Here is an 18,156-nt window from a genome sequence, read left to right as displayed (position 1 = left end):
GTACTGAGCCTAGCAGCAGTTCCCAGGGAGGCCTGTCGCAAGCCTTTCCGCTCCCATTCTCTGAGCACGCTGCAGTGGCGTCCTGAGGGGCCACGAGTCTTGGGAACCAGTGCAGTCTACGTTGCATGCAAAGTGTGTGAATGTTTTGCGGGGTGCTTTGAAAGAGAAGAGAAGGTGGCATCTGGAGATACAGTGATCCCAAATGCTCCTCCTACCGTAGCAGAGGATGGCATCGTTTAACCCATGGGGGCTTGCCTGCGTGTAGATTACACCTGGCCCAGGCACCTGCTTCGGGGACCCTTCCTGCATCATTCCTGTTCTCTGGTGGGGTGCACTAATACACCCTCCTCTGGCTTCTAGAACACTTATTTCTTCAGAAGGGGTGGAGTCTCCCCCAAAGATAGCATCTGACGGCCCTGTTGTAGTTTTATAAGGAGTAGAATCGGTGATTCACTGCCCACATCCGGGTCCCTGGATTTGATGCCCACCTCCGGCTCCCTGCTAATGTGGACCCTGGGAGGTGATGGCACGAGGAGTTTGGTCCCTGTCGCTCGCGTGTGAGATGCAGGTGGAGTTCCTGGCTGCCAGCTTCAGCCCAGCCATTGTTAGCACTTGGGGGAGTGAGCCGGTCAGTAGGAATGTCCTGTCCCTTGCTTCTCTTCCAAGTATATTGACAGTCTTCCCGCTGCCCAGCTGTGGGCTTCTGACACACATCACCAACCTGACTCTCACAAGAGCTTCTCCTGGGGTAGATTTCCACCCACTGGCCACTGGGGCCCTCGCATGCTGTCTTCCCATCTAGCCACTAAGGTACTTTGCAACTGAAATCCTTTTTCTTTCTCAAAGAGTTAAAGTGAGAGAAAAATTGGTGAAAGAGGAGAGTGCCCGCAGAAGTCCCGATGTGGCCACAGAGGCCCTGTCTCAGAGGAGACATCAGCCAGTGTCAGTGCAGTACCTGTCCTTCCAGTCCGAACACTCAGCCTTCGAGAGGGTGGCCAGCACTGGCCGCCAGCCCCTCCGCGGCTGCGTGCAGCCGGCAGACCCTGGGCACACCGCCCAGCTGGTGACCTTGGAGACCCCAGAGAGCAGCTCTGAATGCAGCTGGGTGGGCGCCACCGCCCAGAACACCACGAGGCCACCTGCCTTGAAGGTTCTGGAAGGAGAGAGGAAAGGCGCCCGCCATATCTGTGAATCCAAAGCAGAGGAGGACATGCTCAAGAAGAGCCTGAAGATGCCCTTGACCTTGGAGGACAACAGGCCTGGTGGCAGCCGGGAAGTTCTCTCTGGAAAGGAGGACTCTGATGAGCCTGTCCTTGGCATGATGGCCATGGAACATCCTCGGAAAGATCTCCAAAGCCTGGCATCACCCACAGCTGAGTGCCAGCCCCTGGAGAGACCAGCCCGGAGCGAGGTGGTCCTGTATATGCAGAGCAAGCCAGCGTCCCAAGAGGCCCAGCTAACAGGCCATGCCAACGAGGCACCTGCTAGGAAGCACCGGGTTCGCACCCGCTCACTATCTGACTTCACTGGCCCGGCTCAGCTCCTCAAGGGCAAGGACCCAGCTGCCAGGCGAGGGCCGGAGCCAGTGAGTTCCAAGACTGAAGTGCCCTGGGCAGAAGCCAGCCTGCTAGACACCAAGGTCTCTGTCGCCCAGCTCCGAAGCATGTTTCTGGAGTCTGCCAGTGCCGGCCAGAAACCTGAACTGTAGGTGATGTCCCTGACGTCCTCGTGATGTGTCACTTGCACGTCTGCTGGCAGAATGGTGCACTCCTCTACTTGTGTTGTGTCCCACCTTAAATAGATCAGCTTAGCTCACAAACGTGTGCAGGGCAGAAACCGGAAATGGCTCAAACACTACCATCTTGCTTCTGTCTACTAATGGGGAACTCAGGGAGTGGGTCCCAAGTTGACTGCACCTGCCCCGTGTGTGGTAGAGGCATGCCAGGTCCTGGGTTGGCTGCACCTGCCCCGTGTGTGGTAGAGGCATGCCAAGAGGGTGTAATGGGGTCTGTGGCTTGAGTCGCTAAGATGCATAAATCTCTGATTTCTTCTCTCCATGTGTCTGTCTGTTCCCCACTCTGTCTTCTGTGGCCCCTGTGATTCTGAAAGCCCATCCCGGGTGCAGAAGTCAGCTGATGGAGCTAGCTTGACCACCTATGCGGACCGGGAAAGAGGGTCCCGGAAACCAAGGCGCTATTTTTCTCCTGGTGAAAATAGGAAAACTTCTGAGAGATTTAAAACTCAACCCATAACCTCAGCAGAGCGAAAGGAATCAGATAGGTAGGCACGTGTCCCTGTCTGGGAAGGCGGAAGCACATGTCGGATGGTCAGGTTTTTCACCACTTTGATGTCTCGATGCTGCTGATTCTGTATTGCTGCCCTTCTAGTCTGTAAAGGATGTTCGCTTGGCTTGTCAATTCATCTTTTCAAATAACATTGATCTTTAACAGTTTTGTGCTCTGATGGGATGACGGAAGATGAAGCATCATTTTGTTTCCTTGAATGGTTTTCTTTTTGGATGCTCTAGTTAACTTGAAATTGGAACAGAGTAGTACTGGATTTGACAGTTTTGTATTTATCGTCTGACAAATGCCCGCTTGTTGAACTGAGCCTTTATATTCAGTTCGCATATATGATTGCATAGAGATAAGGTGTGGTAAAGAATTAATGAGGACCTGTGTTGAATAGCTTGTTCTTGACTCTGAAGTGGAGCAGTGAGCTGTGGATGAACTCACTCTGCACTACCAATAAACTGATGTCCTATGTACTCACTAGATTTGCTACTAGGATGATGTTTGTTTACTTGTTGTTGTTGTCAACTGTGCATTTTGTTTGTTAGGCTTGTCACATGTTGTTTGCTGTGGATCTTCAATTTACACCTGCTAATTTTTGCATTATCATTTGCTGATATCTTTCCTAGGTGTATTTCCAGTTCAGAAATGCCAACTGCAGAAGGCAAGTATCTATTTTTCCTTTCATTCTTGCACATCTTCTCATCTAGAGTAGACTGAAATAAGAACTTTGTCGGCCTGTTTGAGAGAAGAAGATTAAAGATACTCTTGCTTTCTTACTTTTCTGCAAGTTTTCTTTCTGTGACTATCAGCAAGTCTGATTAGAACTTCACACTCACTCTCCCTTAATTTTTGAGACAAGGTGGACAAGCCTGGAATGAACAAATTTTGAAAAACAAAGAAACTGATTTGAACCAAAGAAGTAGGTTTTTCTGGTTCTGACTCCTTGTTTCACAAAGAAAAGAAATCCCTTCCATTAGCTCTCTTCTAAGATCTCAGTTTCTCCAACACCAAATAGAAATCAACCACCCACATAGTTGGGTTGGGTTGAATTGGGTAGGATCTGGCTGGGTTGAGTTGTATTGGATTGGGTCAGGTTGGGTTCGGTTCGGTTGGATTGGGTTGAGTTGAGCTGAGTTGGGTTGAGTTGGGATGCACTGGATTGGGTTGGGTTGGGTTGGGTTGGGTTGAGTTGAGTTGGGTCTCCATTTCCATAGGTTCCCTACAAGGGAAAAAAATTCCCAGTAATGCTGTGAAAATGTCTATTCTTATCAAGTCAGCCTCAGACAAGTTTCCAGAGCTAATTCTACTGTTTGTTTTTTGTTTTGTTTGTTTGTTTGTTTCTAATAATGTTCAGTTGTCTTCTGTGGCTTTTCACAGATGAAGAAAAGGTGGATGAACGGGCCAAGCTGAGTGTAGCTGCCAAAAGACTCCTATTCAGGGTAAGGTGTGCCCATCTGCTTGTCAAAAAGTGTTATCTGCAGTCTGCATCCACTTGCAGCACAGGGCTCTGGGCACCTTGTTCCAGTGTGCCTGCCACTCTCCCTGCACTGTGACTCACAACCCCACCTCCATCCCCGCCATCCCATCCCCAAGGTGACACTTCATGCCCACCCTCAGTGGCACAGGCTCTGTAGCCTGAGGGTCCTACAGGAGCACAGAGAGGACATATCTAGCTACCCCATTTCTCTTCCATGACTGGATAAGGTTTGTACTGCATCTCCACTTACAGGAAATGGAAAAGTCGTTTGAGGAACCCCAGGTTCCCAAGCGGCGTTCTCGCAATGCAGCGGTGGAGCAGAGGCTGCGACGCCTGCAAGACAGATCCCACACCCAGCCCATCACCACCGAGGAGGTGGTCATCGCAGCCACGTAAGTACCCTCAGGGTCTCCCTGCACGAGGCTCGCACAGCCTCTTCTTAAAGCAAGAGGTGGCCAAGTTTCAAGTGCACAGCAGGCAGATGCAGGGAAGCCACAGAGAAGTTGGTAGGTGGAGATGTCTTTGCTGATGTCTCTTTATAAACTTTGCAACTTACAGAAGTGCTGAAAAAACATGAGTGTTTCCTCCCCCGCCCCCGGTCCTTCTTTAAGGTTTATTTTTTTTCTTGAAAGGCAGAGTTATAAAGCTTTCATCTGCTGGTTCACTCTCCAAATAGCCACAGTGACCAGGCCAAGCCAAAGTCAAGAGCAAGGAACTTCATCCAGGTCTCCCACTTTGATGCAGGGGTCCAAGCACTTGGGCCATCCTCTGCTATTTTCCCAGGAGCATTAGCAAGGAGCTGGAACAGCCTGAATGGGATTCTGATGTCCCAGACTTTGGCCTTACCTACTATGCCACAGCGCCAGCCTTAGAAGGGGTTTTGTTGATCTCCTTAACCATGGGAAAAGTTAAAGCATGAAGGCAATTCGCTGCAGTGAACCCAGATTCAGTCTTTCGCAGTTCCCGGCTGGCCTCTCACCACCTGTATCCCGTGTGCGCATCCATTCCCCACTGCCCCCTTCATGATTTCTGATCAAACTTCCTCATTTCATCTAAGAATCTCTAAAAGACAGAGGTTCATTTTGCTTTTAGATAATCATCAGAAATATTTTTAAATTGGTTATTGATTCGATAACTCTCCAAATGTCTGTTTTGAGTCACATGAAAGTACTTCAAAACGTTTACGGAAAAATGGAATTAAAATGCAAGTTCATTTGAGTGTGAAGAATGTTTCAAATCCATGCATTTGAAATATCTTGCCAAAGTTAGTGGAGAATGCGTGTCATGAAAAAGTTATGCCTGGATTCCAACATTTTTGACGGCAGAATGAACTTATGATTCCATTTTCTGCAGACTTTTTTAAGTGTCCTTGTATATCCCAATACTTTCTAAATTAACTCCCTCAGAAGTCATTTAATGATAATTACATCCATCTAGTGAAACTGTTTTTTGTTTCAAAGGTTTATCTGTTTGACAAAGAAAGGGAGAGATTTTTCCATCTGCTGGTTTACTTCCCAAATGGCCACAATGAGCAGGCCAAAGCCAGGGCTCTCCACGCAGGGAGCAGAGACAAAGCCCTTGGGCCATCCTCGACTGCTCTCAGGAGCATTAACTGGATGGAAAGCGGAGCAGCTGGGACTTGAATCCACGTCCCATGAGATGTTGGCTTGGCAAGAAGTGGCTTAACCTGCTGGCCGTTGTAGTGTTTGCCTCTTGTGGACACAGGCGCATGCTGCCCAGACATAATGAGGGTGGCTTCGTCCTGAGCATCGCCATCCAGGATGGCGTATAGGGGAAAACACGCTGTTGTCTCCTGCCACCGGGCTGCCTTCCCCAGCTCTCTTCCCAAGAAGCTGCTCAGTTTCCTGGTATAATTTTGGATAAGAACATTCTGGTACTTAACTAAAGCAGTCTTAGTCAATCAGTGTGTTCCTTTTGAAAACAAACAAAAAAGCAGCTGAGTGTTGGGTGTAGACTAAGAAGCAGCTCTCCATGGAAGCGGAACCATGCCTAGCGAAAAGACAGTCCTGTGCTTGGGGTCCCGGAGTCTATATCTCATGTGCTCAACAGGTGTCTGAGGACACTTCTTGCTAACAGATCAGGAACAACGTTCTCAAATGCACACACAATCTCCCGATCTGCCGCTGGCCACTCTCAGCTTTTGTCAGCTCCTCTTTGAAACTGGGACGTTGATCATACACCTGATTCAAGTGCTCGGGAGATTTTTTTGTTTTCCCCTCCCGAAGCGGATCATTTCGAGTAATCAAACACTTGCTGTTTGGGAATGTATTGTTTCTGAATGTACAGCTTTGCTTTCCTTGCTACAACTTGGCTTTCTCTCCTTCTCTGTCTTTCTGAATATCCTTTCTCTGGTCATTGCTTTTGTAGTGATCCTATCCCTGCTTCTTCGCGTGCTGGGGTCACCCACCCACTCGTGGCGAGACTTCCCAGCCCCGCGGTAGCTAAGAGCACGGTGCCACCTGCCAGGTACTGGACAGAAAAGAAAAACAGCTGCATGTGGCACCCAGGGCAACAGAGCTGGGTAGCATCGTGTCCTACAGTCTTGAGTGCCTGTCATGTGTGTGACAAGTGAGTCAGTGTAGTGAGTTGCTCGGAGAATATCCGTGGTGTTTGTGTCTTCTGTCATACAAAACCCGAGAACTTCACATAGGCCTGCATCAAAGACATCTGGTCTACCATCAAAGACATCTGTACTGCCATGAGATGTCCACTAACCCGCTTACCTTTGTGTCTGGTTGCTGTTTTCCATAATAACCTAAAAACTCTCATCCTTCATCTAAACTGCCGACAGCTCATCAAAATGAACAGAAAAATGGGGTGTTACTCTGAATGCTGACATTCTTGGGCTCAGTTGTTTTGCTTTGTTTTGTTTTTGATGTATGGAAGCACCCATATGAGGGAGTCTTCTGGAAGTTCATGGAAAGCATGACTTAGGAAGGAATTCTGCATGGATCTCAAAGTTCCTTGGCACGCCATCAAGTGATCCTTGCATCCCATCTTTCCGTGACCTGGTTGGAGCAGCCTCCCATGTGTTCAAATAATCCCCTCGGTTTCTGCTCTAGGGAGAGGCAGGGCTGGCACCATTTGGGATTCAACAAATAACTCGGATATTTCACTGTCCCATTTTGAATTATGCCGTCTTCAAGTGATGTCCTTAAGCCTCGTTGTACTGTTGAGGGCCAAAATACAAAAGACTCAAAAAATAAATAATAAGGAGCGCGAAAGAGCGGTGCAGGGAGAAGGTGTCGGCCAGAGCTGGTGTTGCTGCCCTGGCCTCACGTAGCATAGATGACAGAGGTGCTTGTCACCGCCTCACCGTGCACCTGCACACCGAGACCCCTTCGTGCACCTGCCTGTGGCGGCCACTTGCAGCTCTGTGTGATCCTGTACGCAGAGGTTGACGGGAGTCCAGCCGAACCTGCATCCCACTCAGTCTGAGAGCCAGATTTGCTCATGGCCAAGTCGTGCTGTCTAGGAAGCCCTCCAGAGGGGCAGGAACTGTCCCCCGCTCTTCAGACGTCCTGGGAATGACAGTCTAAGCACGCTTCTAAAAACCTGGAAGTGCTGCAATCACCTGTGTTTCATGTTAGGTTGGTAGCAGGTGATCATGTTTGTAAAATGGGGGAAAAAAAAAAAAGGCTAGTTTTTGAGCCACTTGTGTAGAAAGTGACTGGGCCCAGGGCCACACCTGTGGGTCCACCAGAGCCTTATTTCCTGTGACATTAACCATGCAGCCTGTCTCCCCTAAGATATGGTCCACACAACTTTAGCTTCTGTAGTTTAGAAATAATTTCTGCTCATTGTAAAAAAAAAAAAAAAATCCTGCATTTAGGTAAGGGACCAAAACTAGTGCATGGCAAAGGCCAGCGAGGCTTGGGTGCAAATTCATCTATATAGGGAAGGAGCAAGTGGGTCCTCAGGTCTGTCTCTGACGGGTGATTGCTTTCAGGCTACAGGCTTCTGCTCAGCAAAAGACCGCAGCCAGGGAGCCGACAATCGAGGGCAAAGAGGATGCTGAACTGGGAGAACCTGATTCCTCCACTCTCAGCTTAGCAGAGAAGCTGGCCTTGTTTAACAAACTATCCCAGCCGGTCTCCAAAGCCATTTCCACCCGCAACAGAATTGACCTGAGACAGAGAAGGAAGAACGCTCGCTATCAGACCCAGCCCGTCACCCTCGGAGAGGTGGAGCAGGTGCGTGAGTTCCCGTCTTGTCACCCTCGTCCTCCTTTCCTAGAGGGGCCGCTCTGTTTTTAGGTTCACCAACACCGGTGAGGTCTCTGGCCGGTAAACTGCATTAACTAAGAATTTGAGAGTCCCTCCGTCCCACCCCCCAAAATACAAGCAGAATGGGTATGTTTCTTTGCTTTTCTGACTGGCTGAAAATCATCTGGAAGGGAATAAGGGGCGCAGGCCAGCATGCCACAGCAGCCTTTTGTTTGCAATCTGTCCCTCACCAGTGTCTGTCTGGCTACTTCTTTCTAACTGGCAGGTGCAGAGTGGCAAGCTCATCCCGTTCTCGCCTGCCGTGAACACATCCGTGTCCACCGTGGCCTCAGCCGTCCCCGCCATGTACGCTGGGGAGCTCCGGGCGAAGCCGCCAGCGCCTGCCGCCGCCACCGCCGACGACGATGTGGGTACCACTGAGGACAAGTTGCCTTCTGGGATGGAGAGCGCCGATTCTGCCACGGTGAGGAGCATTCTGAAGCCGCACGCCTGGCAGCCTGTGGCAGAGGGGAGTGGGAGCAGAGGAATGTCGCGAGAATGCCGAGAGTCGGAGAGCAGGAGAGCTTCGGTGGTGGGAGACAGCGGCGGCCCCGTGAAGAAACCCGGATTCCCGGAGGACGCGGAGCCTTGGCAACCCATCCCGAGCAGAGACGGCCCCAGGGAACCCCTGTATGCAGTTCCCCGAAGAGGGAGTCTGGAACCGGCAGCCACTCCGGCTGGGGAGGAACTGAAAGAATTTGCCAAGGCCAAAAGCAGTGCCCAAGGGAACGTGGAGTTGCAGGACAGACAGCCCTCGGAAAAAAAGCTGGAGGTGGAGGTCGCCAAAAGAAAGTTCTCGCTACGAGGTAAACGCCTCCCTGCCCTCTGGGCTGCAGAAGCCCCTGCTGTTTTAGGTTCTGCTTGGCAGAGTACACACATGCATTATGAGTCCTGCTAAGGGGCAGAGCAGAACGCCTTTTTCAGTCACTAGTAAACTCTCTCTTCCCAGGCTCCCCTTCTTCTTAAATCTTACCCTGTTCAGTGGATTCAGAGTGAGTGCCCACAGCCCTTAGACCCAGCTTGGGGGGCGTTTCTGAGGATGCTGGCCAGCTCCGGCAGCCTCCTTTGCTGCTTTAATGTGCTGGCTGCTGTTGTAAGCTGACCCATGGCCCCATAGGGCCAAGGGCTGGGTGAGCCCAGCTGATAAGAACTTGAACTCCAGTTTCTGCATTAACAGGCTCTCTCTTTTCTGTAGTTACAACTAGCAAGCCAGGCTACATGGGACTCCGCTCCTCTTTCTCTGTTTATTGTGGAGTGCCGGCTGTGGACTTCTAAGCTGGAGTTTGCTAAGGGAGCGCAGGGGAGATGGTGCCTAGTGCAAAAGTTCAAGGTCACAGCCTGAGCATGCCCACCCGAGAGGGTCGCCTAGCCCTCTGCAGAGTGTCAGAGTCTGTTTTCTTTTTAATTGGTGTAGCATGTTGCAGGCTTGCAAACATGCAAGTGAAGCAGGAACCCCTCCCGGTTTGGCCAGGGTTGACCTCCAAACGCTGCACTTCGGATGGGGTGAATGGCCGGAGGCTCGCGTTCCGGGCCAAGTCAAGTGCTGACCCGGTTCCCTGTGTCCGCAGCCACGGAGTTCGGGGAGCCCACTTCCGAGCAGTCGGATACAGTTGATGGGAAGACCGTGGCCCCGCCTGCAGCCCCGGCCTCCTGGAGGCAGCAGGAGTCCCCGGAGCAGCGGCTCCTGGAGAAAAGTTCCAAGAGCCCTTGCGCCATGTTCGCTGCGGGAGAGATCAAAGCGCTGGCCGGGGAGAGCACCGTGGACTCGCCCAGCAAGACCATGTCCATTAAAGAGAGGTACACCAGCCAGGAGGGTTGGGCTGGGCCTTGTCCCATCTGTTTCTGGTCTCAGTTCCTGTCTCTCTCTCTCTTTCTCTCTCTCTCTCTCTCTGTCGTGAACTTCTTTGTTCAATAACTTAATGGGAGTTAAGGTCTCTGCTGTTTGTCTTCTAGATTTACCTAAAGGTGCAAACTGCAGTGACAGGTTGCAAAAATACAGGAGGAACCTAAAAAGTGCATGGAGAGTGGAGCTAGAAGGAAAAAAAAAAGTCATTTTGGTGCCCCAAAAAATGAAATCCATGGATAATTTTTTTTTTATTGTTTTAACAACACAAATTTTTAGTGAACTTTCCCAGATTCCTTGTGTGTGAGAGTGTGAGTGTGTGAGAGCGTGTATGTGTGAGTATATTGTGTGAGAGGGTGTGTGTGTGTGTGTGTGTGTGTGTGTGTGTGGAGGGCATGAAGAACTGAGGAACTGCTTGCTTGAGATGAAACTAGCATCTCTTGGCTTGACACGAAGTCAGTTGGATGACTTGTGAGTCACATTCAGGAAGTTTGTAGCTAGAGAATTGCTCGGGAAGATTACATCTGAAGTTCAAACCACTCTGTAACTTCATACCACTCCGTAGAAAGAGGCAGCATGGAGAGGAAAGAGTGAGGCAGGACAGATACTAAATGGTTTGTAGAATGCATTTTCCTTGTGAATCTTTGCCCAAGGCTGAATGAAGCTGCAATACCGATGGGAAATGGAGGGCAGCAAGGTGCCATCAGCTTGTCAGTGTAATTAGCCAGACTGGGGGAGGAGGATGATTGCAGGCAACATGCTGTGCCCGGGCTGTGCCATCACACCTCCCTCCACTCGCTTTGCTAGATTTGCTTTGGTCACTCTGAATTTGTAGATAGATTTCAGATGGCACAAGACCATGTGCCACATCACAGTGAAAATTATTTCTTTCAAGCTAAGCTTTTTGAACATTATTCATGAGATTGTAAATAGTGGGAATATTTTCAACTGGTAATGAGGGTTTTTTTGTTTGTTTGTTTTAAATTAATTTACTTGAAAGGCAGAGAGAAAGGAAGAGTCACAGCTTTCCCACCCACTAGTTCAATCCCAGTTGGCTGCCAGGCGTTCCACTCAGGTCTCCCACTTGGGTGGCAGGTGCCCATGTACTCAGGCCATCTTTCACAGCATCCTCAGATACCTCGCAGGGAGCTGATCAGAAATGGAGAGGCTGACACTTGAACCAGCGCCCTGAGATGTGACGCACCTGTACCATAATTTCAGTCCCCAATTAGCAAGATTTTTAAAGTCTTGTGTACTTTTGCCTTTACCTGCTCGAAATTCACAACAGGGGCAAGCCTTTGGCCCAGTAGTTGAAGTTTCCCCTGGGATGCCTGGGTTCGAGTCTCAGCTCCATTTCCAATCCAGCTGCCTGGTAACGCACGTGCTGTGGGGCAGCAGGTGATGGTCGAGCCCTTGAGCCCCTTGCTGTCTGTGCAGTAGACCCTGGCTGAGTTCCCAGCTCCTGGCTTCAGACCCATGGCTGGCCGGTGCGGTTATCTGGGGAGTGAACTGGTGAATGCAAGCTCTCTCTCTCTCTCTCTCTCTGCCTTCCAAGATCAACAAAGCAAATCAATAAAATTTCTACTACATTAAAGCAGCTCAGAGGCTCAAGAAGGGCTCCAAGGTGGGAATCCCAGGGGAACTGGGGTGTCATGAAGCAGGCCCTGTGGGCCTGGCACCTTCTTCCAAGAAACCAGATTCAGTGGATGCTTGCTTGCAAAGGCTCGACTGTTGAGAGGTGATTGGCTGAAGGGAAAGGATTCTTATTTAAGGGAACCAATCATAAATCTCACCGACATACAAGCCCTGCGTTTCATCAAATAGGAACCCTTCAGGAGAGAAAATCCAGGGAGAAATGCCACATGGCATGCCTTTCTTCCAAGGCCCTCCAGAGGAGCCCCTTGGGCAGTTCCCTCTGCTAGGATTTGGGACTCTGGATGAAGGAACCCCAGGCCTGTCAACTGTGGACCACTTCTTGATCTGCTTTCTTCTGATTTTTAGTAACTTTTATTAGTAATTGTTCTGTGTCTTTCTGGAAACAACTCTAATCCTTTTATACATTTTTTTTAATGAGATACAGACTATGTGCAGTTTTTTTCTTTCTTTTGTTTTCCAATAATTTTTAAATTTTTATTTAAAAATAGAGAGATTGGGCCTGGCATGATGGCTTAGTGGCTAAAGTCCTCGCCTTGAACGCTCCAAGATCCCATGTGGTCGCCGGGTCTAGTCCCAGCGGCCCTGCTTCCCACCCAGCTCCCTGCTTGTGGCCTGGGGGTGGGGGGTGGTTGAGGATGACCCAAGGCCTTGGGACCCTGCACATGTGTGGGAGACCCAGAGGAGCTCCTGGCTCCTGGCTTTGGATTGGCTCAGCTCTAGCCGTTGCAGTCACTTGGTGAGTGGACCATCGGATGGAGGATCTTCCTCTCAGTCTCTCCTCTTCTCTGTATATATGCCTTACCAGTAAAAGTAAATAAATCTTTAAAAAATAATAAATAAGAATAGAGAAACTGAGGGTGAGAGAGACAGCCCTTCCTTCTGCTGGTTCACTCTCCTAATGCCCACAACAGCCAGGGCGTGTGCAGGTGGATGCCAGGAGCCAAGAACTCCCTCCAGGTCTCCAAAGTGGGTGGCAGGACCTCAGAGACCTGTTGCTTTGCCTGGGATGTGCGCTGGCAGGAAGCGCAGTCATGAATGGAACTGGGACTCCCAAGGTGGGCTCTGGGGTATTGGATGCAGGCATCCTAAGGTGGTGTCCTTAGACTGCTGTGCCAAGCACCTGCCCGGGAGCTGCTCCATTCCTATAGCTGCAGCAATTCCAGGAAGGCCTGCAGAGGTGTTCACAACACAGCAAGTGTGTACCTGCACCGGCTGGGGACAGCTGTGACTTCTCTCAGCCTTAGAGAAGCCCCTGAGCCCTGTCTTCCCCGAGTCGTGACATAAAGGGAGGCTTGCCAAAGTCCTCTGTTAGGAACGGATGATGCTTTGCTTATGTTTGTCGAATTATGCCAACATAGCACGCACCCTTTAGCTTGTTACATGTTACTTGCACTTGGCTGAAAATACCAAAACTATACATCATTACAACCTGTCCCTGGTGGCTCTTCCCTAAGTGGGACTCGATTCCCTCTGTTTTGTTATAGTGGCATTTCATCCAAGGTAAGACTGTTAGCTATCTGTTTACACGGGCTTTCAAAATGTTTTGTGTAATGACATCAGAATTTGTCGGACTTTTAAAAAGGATTTAGTTATTTATTTAAAAGGCAATTGCAGAGAAAGAAGGAGAGCTAGAAAGAGAGAGAGAGAGATTTCCAAATGACTGCAATGGGCTGTCTCAAGGCAGGTGGAAGCCAGGAGCTTCCTCTGCATCTCCCATGTGGCTGCAAGGACCCGAAGCAATCTGCTGCTTTCCCAGGTGCAGTACCAGGGAGCTGGATTGGAAGTAGAGCACCCCAAATGGGATGCCAGCATCAGAGGCAGCATCTTAGCCCACTATGCCATAACACCGGCCCTGTAAGATTTTTAAAACACTCCAGCCACCTCTGAATGCCTCATTTTACCCAATGAAAGATTCAGTTCTAGAATGCTGGTGATTCTCTGAAATGAGAGGAGAATGGACTGTGTTTAATACCAGGAGCATGAGCTTTTCTTATCCCAGTTTTGAACCCACTCCAGCTGCTCTGTGCCCGAAGAAATTGTTCCCATCACCCAGGGCTTCCGGTATGAGGTGGTCCACTGGGTGGCCTAGCAAGCACATGGCAGGGCAGCCCAGCCCAGGCCCTGGGGGTAATAGTCTATTGTGATGCCATTCCCTGGGCTCACAGCTCAGAAAAGCAGATGCCCAAGCTCTTCACACCACAGCCCTACAAATAACAACCCTGACTTGGGAGCTGTTCAGAGCTCTGACGGCTGTCTGGATGGCCCAAACAGTATGGATGCTTAGCTCTGTCCATACTGCCCCGGCTGGCCAGGGTGCGCTGTGGCACAAGCTCAGGTGCTCTGAGATGGCAGATGACAGAAGGGGCAAAATGGGCTGTGACTGAGGTGGCAGGGGTTGGAATTGAACCCTGCTGCCCACCCACACCTACACACATGTGGCATGTGACCATGGCCTGTTTCCTGATAGACAAGGCATAACTGTATCCAGGTTCTTACACATGGCCAGGCAGTCAACAGGTGTATTTGCTGGCCTGCAAGGTGATTCCAGATGCTTTTCTCTTGGGAAAACCCTGGGATTTGTGTCGGCAACGTCGTCCCTGGCTCTAGCTGAGCTGTCGGGGAATTGCTTTCTGAGAAGGTCCTCCAACACAGTGTAATTCAGACACCTCATGAGGATGCAGGCCAGGAAGAGGTCTGAGGGCGTCAGTTTGCAGTACAGGTGGGTTAAGCCAGCAGCTATGATGGCAGCGTGTCCCAGTGGAGCACTGGTTCGAGTCCTGGGTGTTCCACTTGTGTCCCAGCTCCCTGCTAAGGCACCCGTGAAGGCAGAGGAAGATGGCTCAGGTGACAAATCTTCTGCCACCCACGTGGGAGACCCCAGTGGATTTCCAGGCTCTTGGTTTGAGCCTGACAGGTGCCCTGGTTATTGCAAACATTTGGGGACTGAACCAACAGATAGAAGCTTGTGCTGTCTCTTTCTCTGTTTCTCTCTGTGTGTCACTTTGCTCTTCAAATAAATAAATCAATCTTAAAAAATAACTTAACAATAATAACTTGTACTTACCTGGAGGAAGTAAGAGAGGGCCACATGACCTGGTGCCTCTGCCTAGCAGGTGGGAGTTGAAAGGTCTCACCCATGGGATCGAAGTCCCGGCCTGCAGGTACTCTTTGAATGTCTCAGGCGTCGAGGCTTTGCAACCTTTTGCTCCAAGACACCAAGCCTGCAACAAGTATTTCTTTTAATGATTTGATCTCATGAGATTCTTTTTCCCGTTTCATCTCAAAGAATTAGAAAAGGGATGGCTACGTCTTAGTTTTTGATGTCTCTTAGTTTTGATGTGCGTGCTGAGCTGGACACAGAGAGAGAGATTTGGAGGTCCATGCTTAAGGACATACGCTAGCCCTGGCAGCACGCAGAGACATAGAATTTAGAATCAGGATGGAATGTAATCCGAGTGGGATGTTCCTCAGAGGTGGGAGGCAGAGTGTGTGTTGTTCTTTTTCATAAAAATTTATTTTAATTTGAAAGACAGCTACAGGGAGAAATGGAAAAAGGAAGATCTTCTAGGTGCTTCTATCTTCCTAAATGGCTGCTATAACCAGCACTAGCCAGATCTAAAGCCAGGAGCATGGAGCTTCTTCTGAGGCTCCCACGAGGGTGCAGGTGTCCAAGGCCTTGGACCATCTTCTGCTGCTTCTCTAGCCATTAGCAGGGCACTGGATCAGAAGTGGAGCAGATAGGACTCGAAGTGGCATCCTAATGGGATGCTAGCTCTGCAGGCAGAGGCTTAACTCACAATGCCATGGTGCAGGTGCCCAAGTGAATGAGTTTTACCCCGGGGCGTTTCAAATCTCTGTTGCCACAGAGCAAGAAGGAAGAGAAGCGAAAGGAAGGGAAGCAAAGGAAAAGGCTGGGGGGTGGCCACAGACCCAGCACCCCCAAATCCTGCCTCTTTCCTCTAGCCCCCCCGACACTGGGAAGAAGAGGCCTTGCCCTCCCTGGTGCCTGCAGCAACAGATGCGTGTGCAACACGCAGACCTTAGCATGCCCTTGTGTGAGAACTGCAAACTTTCGTTTTCTCATCCACTTGACCAACTTGTATCATAGAACACACCTCAGCACATCCCCACCTCAGCGACTGAGCAGTCTTGGGAAATAGTGTAGAACCTTTGGGAGCCTGCTGTGTTGAAGAGAACGAAGCTACTTGGAGGGAGCAGCCACCCAGGGCAGAACAAACAGGCTACCGGGACCGGCAGTGGGTCAGGAGGGAAGCGTGCAGGAGCCTCACAGAGAGCCCTGGGGCCGAGTACTGGCTAGCCAGTCTTCACATCGCCACCACATGAGCTCCAGCTTAGCCATCGCAGCTCTGTTGCCTCCGGTCTCCCCAACGTGTGTGTGATAAAACACCCAAGTCTTCCCTGTTCCTTAGAGCGCGGTGAGATGACCCAGACACACAGTTGAAACAACAGCAGCACCTCGCCCCAAGTGGCACCCTCAAGTCGCACCACCATGAGCCTGAAGTAGGTTAGGAGACCGTTGTCGGTTAGTTGGATCCTTTTTGTGTGTACTTCTTTGCCCTGGAGAAAGTTGAAGCAATAATTAAATAAAAGTTTTCATAGCATAAAGATGGATTTGCAAGTAAACAGTGCCTTAGAAGGTAAGAGCATCCTAAACATCCTATTTTCCTTTAATTAAGAAGTGCAGGTTTGAACAATTGTCAGGGTTTCGTAGCTGTATGATATTTTGAATTCCTTGCTCCAGTTTTTTCGATCAACTATCTACACAGCTGTGGGACTCTAATGTAGTTTCACCAAGTGACCAGAAGGGGTCGATGGAGGTCGTGGTCCTCTGAGCATTATTTTTGTCTTTTGCTCTCAGCCTTAAGTCACATCCCCTTCCCGCCATCTCATGTTTCAACCGTCTCTAAAATGTGGGGACCCTCTGAGGAAAGGCTGTCCCCAACGTCAGTTCCAAGAGTTCGTTGCCGAGCAATAGGGGTGCCATCTTCTATTGCAGGTTGGCGCTGTTGAAGAAGAGTGGGGAGGAAGACTGGAAGAACAGACTGAGCAGGAAGCAGGAGTTTGGGCAGACCTTGGCTGGGGCCAGCATGCACCTGCCGGACTCAGAGCTGCTACTACACAAGAGGGTAAGGTCCCGAGGCCGGGAGAAGGTATCTGTCTGCATTGCACTCGGCAGGCGGCCTGCACAGCATGAGCAGCCTTGCTGGGTCTCATCCCATGAGGCTTGTGGGGGAGCACAACTGTCACAACGCTGCTGCAATGGGCCGGAAGGTCGAGTGTTGAGATGTTGCCCAAACACCAACAGCACTGCACGTAGCAGTATCGTTTAAAATTGTGTGATTTTTTTTTTTCAATGCACCACAAAAGCTTGCAAGTTGCACCACAGTCTTGACTCTCCTCTCCAGAGATCTTATTCTGAAAGATACAAACCAAGGACCTGGGGCGGGGGGGTGGAGAATGGACAGCCATCAGTTTTTAAAACAGGTGAAGCAATGTGGGGTGTTTGATGCTGCAGCAGGCCAATGGTACTCCGAAGGGTTGCGCCATTGTTCAGTCACAGCTATAGCAGCGACACACTTTGAAAATTCATGTGCAGGCTGACCCCAAACGACGGAGCGATGCTGGTCTGGCGTGCCCTCAGGCGGGTTCAACTTGGTAGTCATTTGGAGCCTGTTAAGCTCAAAAATAGGTTGCGCATGCACAGAAGAGATGGCCCCCTGCCAGCGCAAAAAAAATGTACACAAAGAACAGGAGTTCAGCCACTGTCTGTGATACTCCTGTGTCTACCCAGGTTATGATGGAACAACAGTTTGAATTCTTTAAGGCAACTGCAGGTCTTTAAAAAGTTCATGGAAAAATGCATACATATTTTAAAAATAGGTGAACTGCAAACTTCTTATGCCCAGTAAACTTCTTTCTTCAATCCATTTTACCATGAACTTTTGAAAGCCCATGCATCCAGAAGGATCTGGAAACTCCTGGTTCAAAAACAAACACGTAACCCCGTTAGCAAGATGTCACTCAACAGGCATGTCAGGGCCGCCAGAGTGCCAGGTGTCTCTCTGGTCATCTGATAAGGTGCAGTTGGTGCCCAGCCCTTCCAGAGCTGCCAGGATGCTGTGTAGCAGGTGTATGGGAAGCTTATAGCACACCATGAGGCAGATCTCCAGTGAAGAGGGATGCCTCCTGTAGGCATGGAAGAAGAGTGTGCCTCTGGCGAAGGTGTTTGCAGGGAGGGTAAGGGAGGTTCTGGGCCTTGCAGGTGCCCTGGGGGTGGGGCCCAGGGGACCCAGAAAAGCCACTGAGCACCTCTGGGCTGCTGGTGATGCCAACTGTGAGCTCACAGTGCCTACTCCTTCCTGAGCAGTGGCCTACTTCCCTCTGGCCCCCAGACAATGAGCTCTTTGAAGTTCAAATGAGCCCATCTATTTTTAGGCCTTTGCAGCCTTGGGTTGGGAAATCTCGAGTTCTACTGAGGTCAAATGCTTTGCGCATGACCTCTGATGACCTCATGGTCAGTGTCTTCCCAAGGGCTTGTGGTGTGGGGGCTCAGAGGGAGGAGGCTCTGTCTAGAGACCA

General features: G+C 50.2%; 1 protein-coding gene across 2 annotated transcripts in view; it reads left to right on the top strand.

Moving 5' to 3' along the window:
- The window catches only part of SVIL (supervillin), a 138,714-nt gene that overhangs the window by 80,611 nt on the left and 39,947 nt on the right, over positions 1-18,156 (top strand). The window contains exons 8-17 of one of the 2 annotated variants that reach the window (XM_040992550.1): positions 847-1,704; positions 2,110-2,280; positions 2,921-2,955; positions 3,672-3,733; positions 4,024-4,163; positions 6,160-6,258; positions 7,742-7,985; positions 8,284-8,863; positions 9,626-9,854; positions 16,574-16,703. In XM_040992550.1, coding sequence (XP_040848484.1) covers positions 847-1,704; positions 2,110-2,280; positions 2,921-2,955; positions 3,672-3,733; positions 4,024-4,163; positions 6,160-6,258; positions 7,742-7,985; positions 8,284-8,863; positions 9,626-9,854; positions 16,574-16,703 — 2,548 coding nt within the window. The remainder of the gene's footprint in view (positions 1-846; positions 1,705-2,109; positions 2,281-2,920; positions 2,956-3,671; positions 3,734-4,023; positions 4,164-6,159; positions 6,259-7,741; positions 7,986-8,283; positions 8,864-9,625; positions 9,855-16,573; positions 16,704-18,156) is intronic. The other variant, XM_040992551.1, reaches the window with a different exon arrangement.

The sequence above is a fragment of the Ochotona curzoniae genome, unplaced genomic scaffold (genome assembly GCF_017591425.1).
Source record: "Ochotona curzoniae isolate NIBS_2020 unplaced genomic scaffold, NIBS_Ocur_1.0 contig_78, whole genome shotgun sequence".
Lineage (NCBI taxonomy): Eukaryota > Metazoa > Chordata > Mammalia > Lagomorpha > Ochotonidae > Ochotona > Ochotona curzoniae.
Note: the sequence above shows the minus strand (reverse complement) of the source record. Positions and strands in the feature narration are given on the sequence as shown.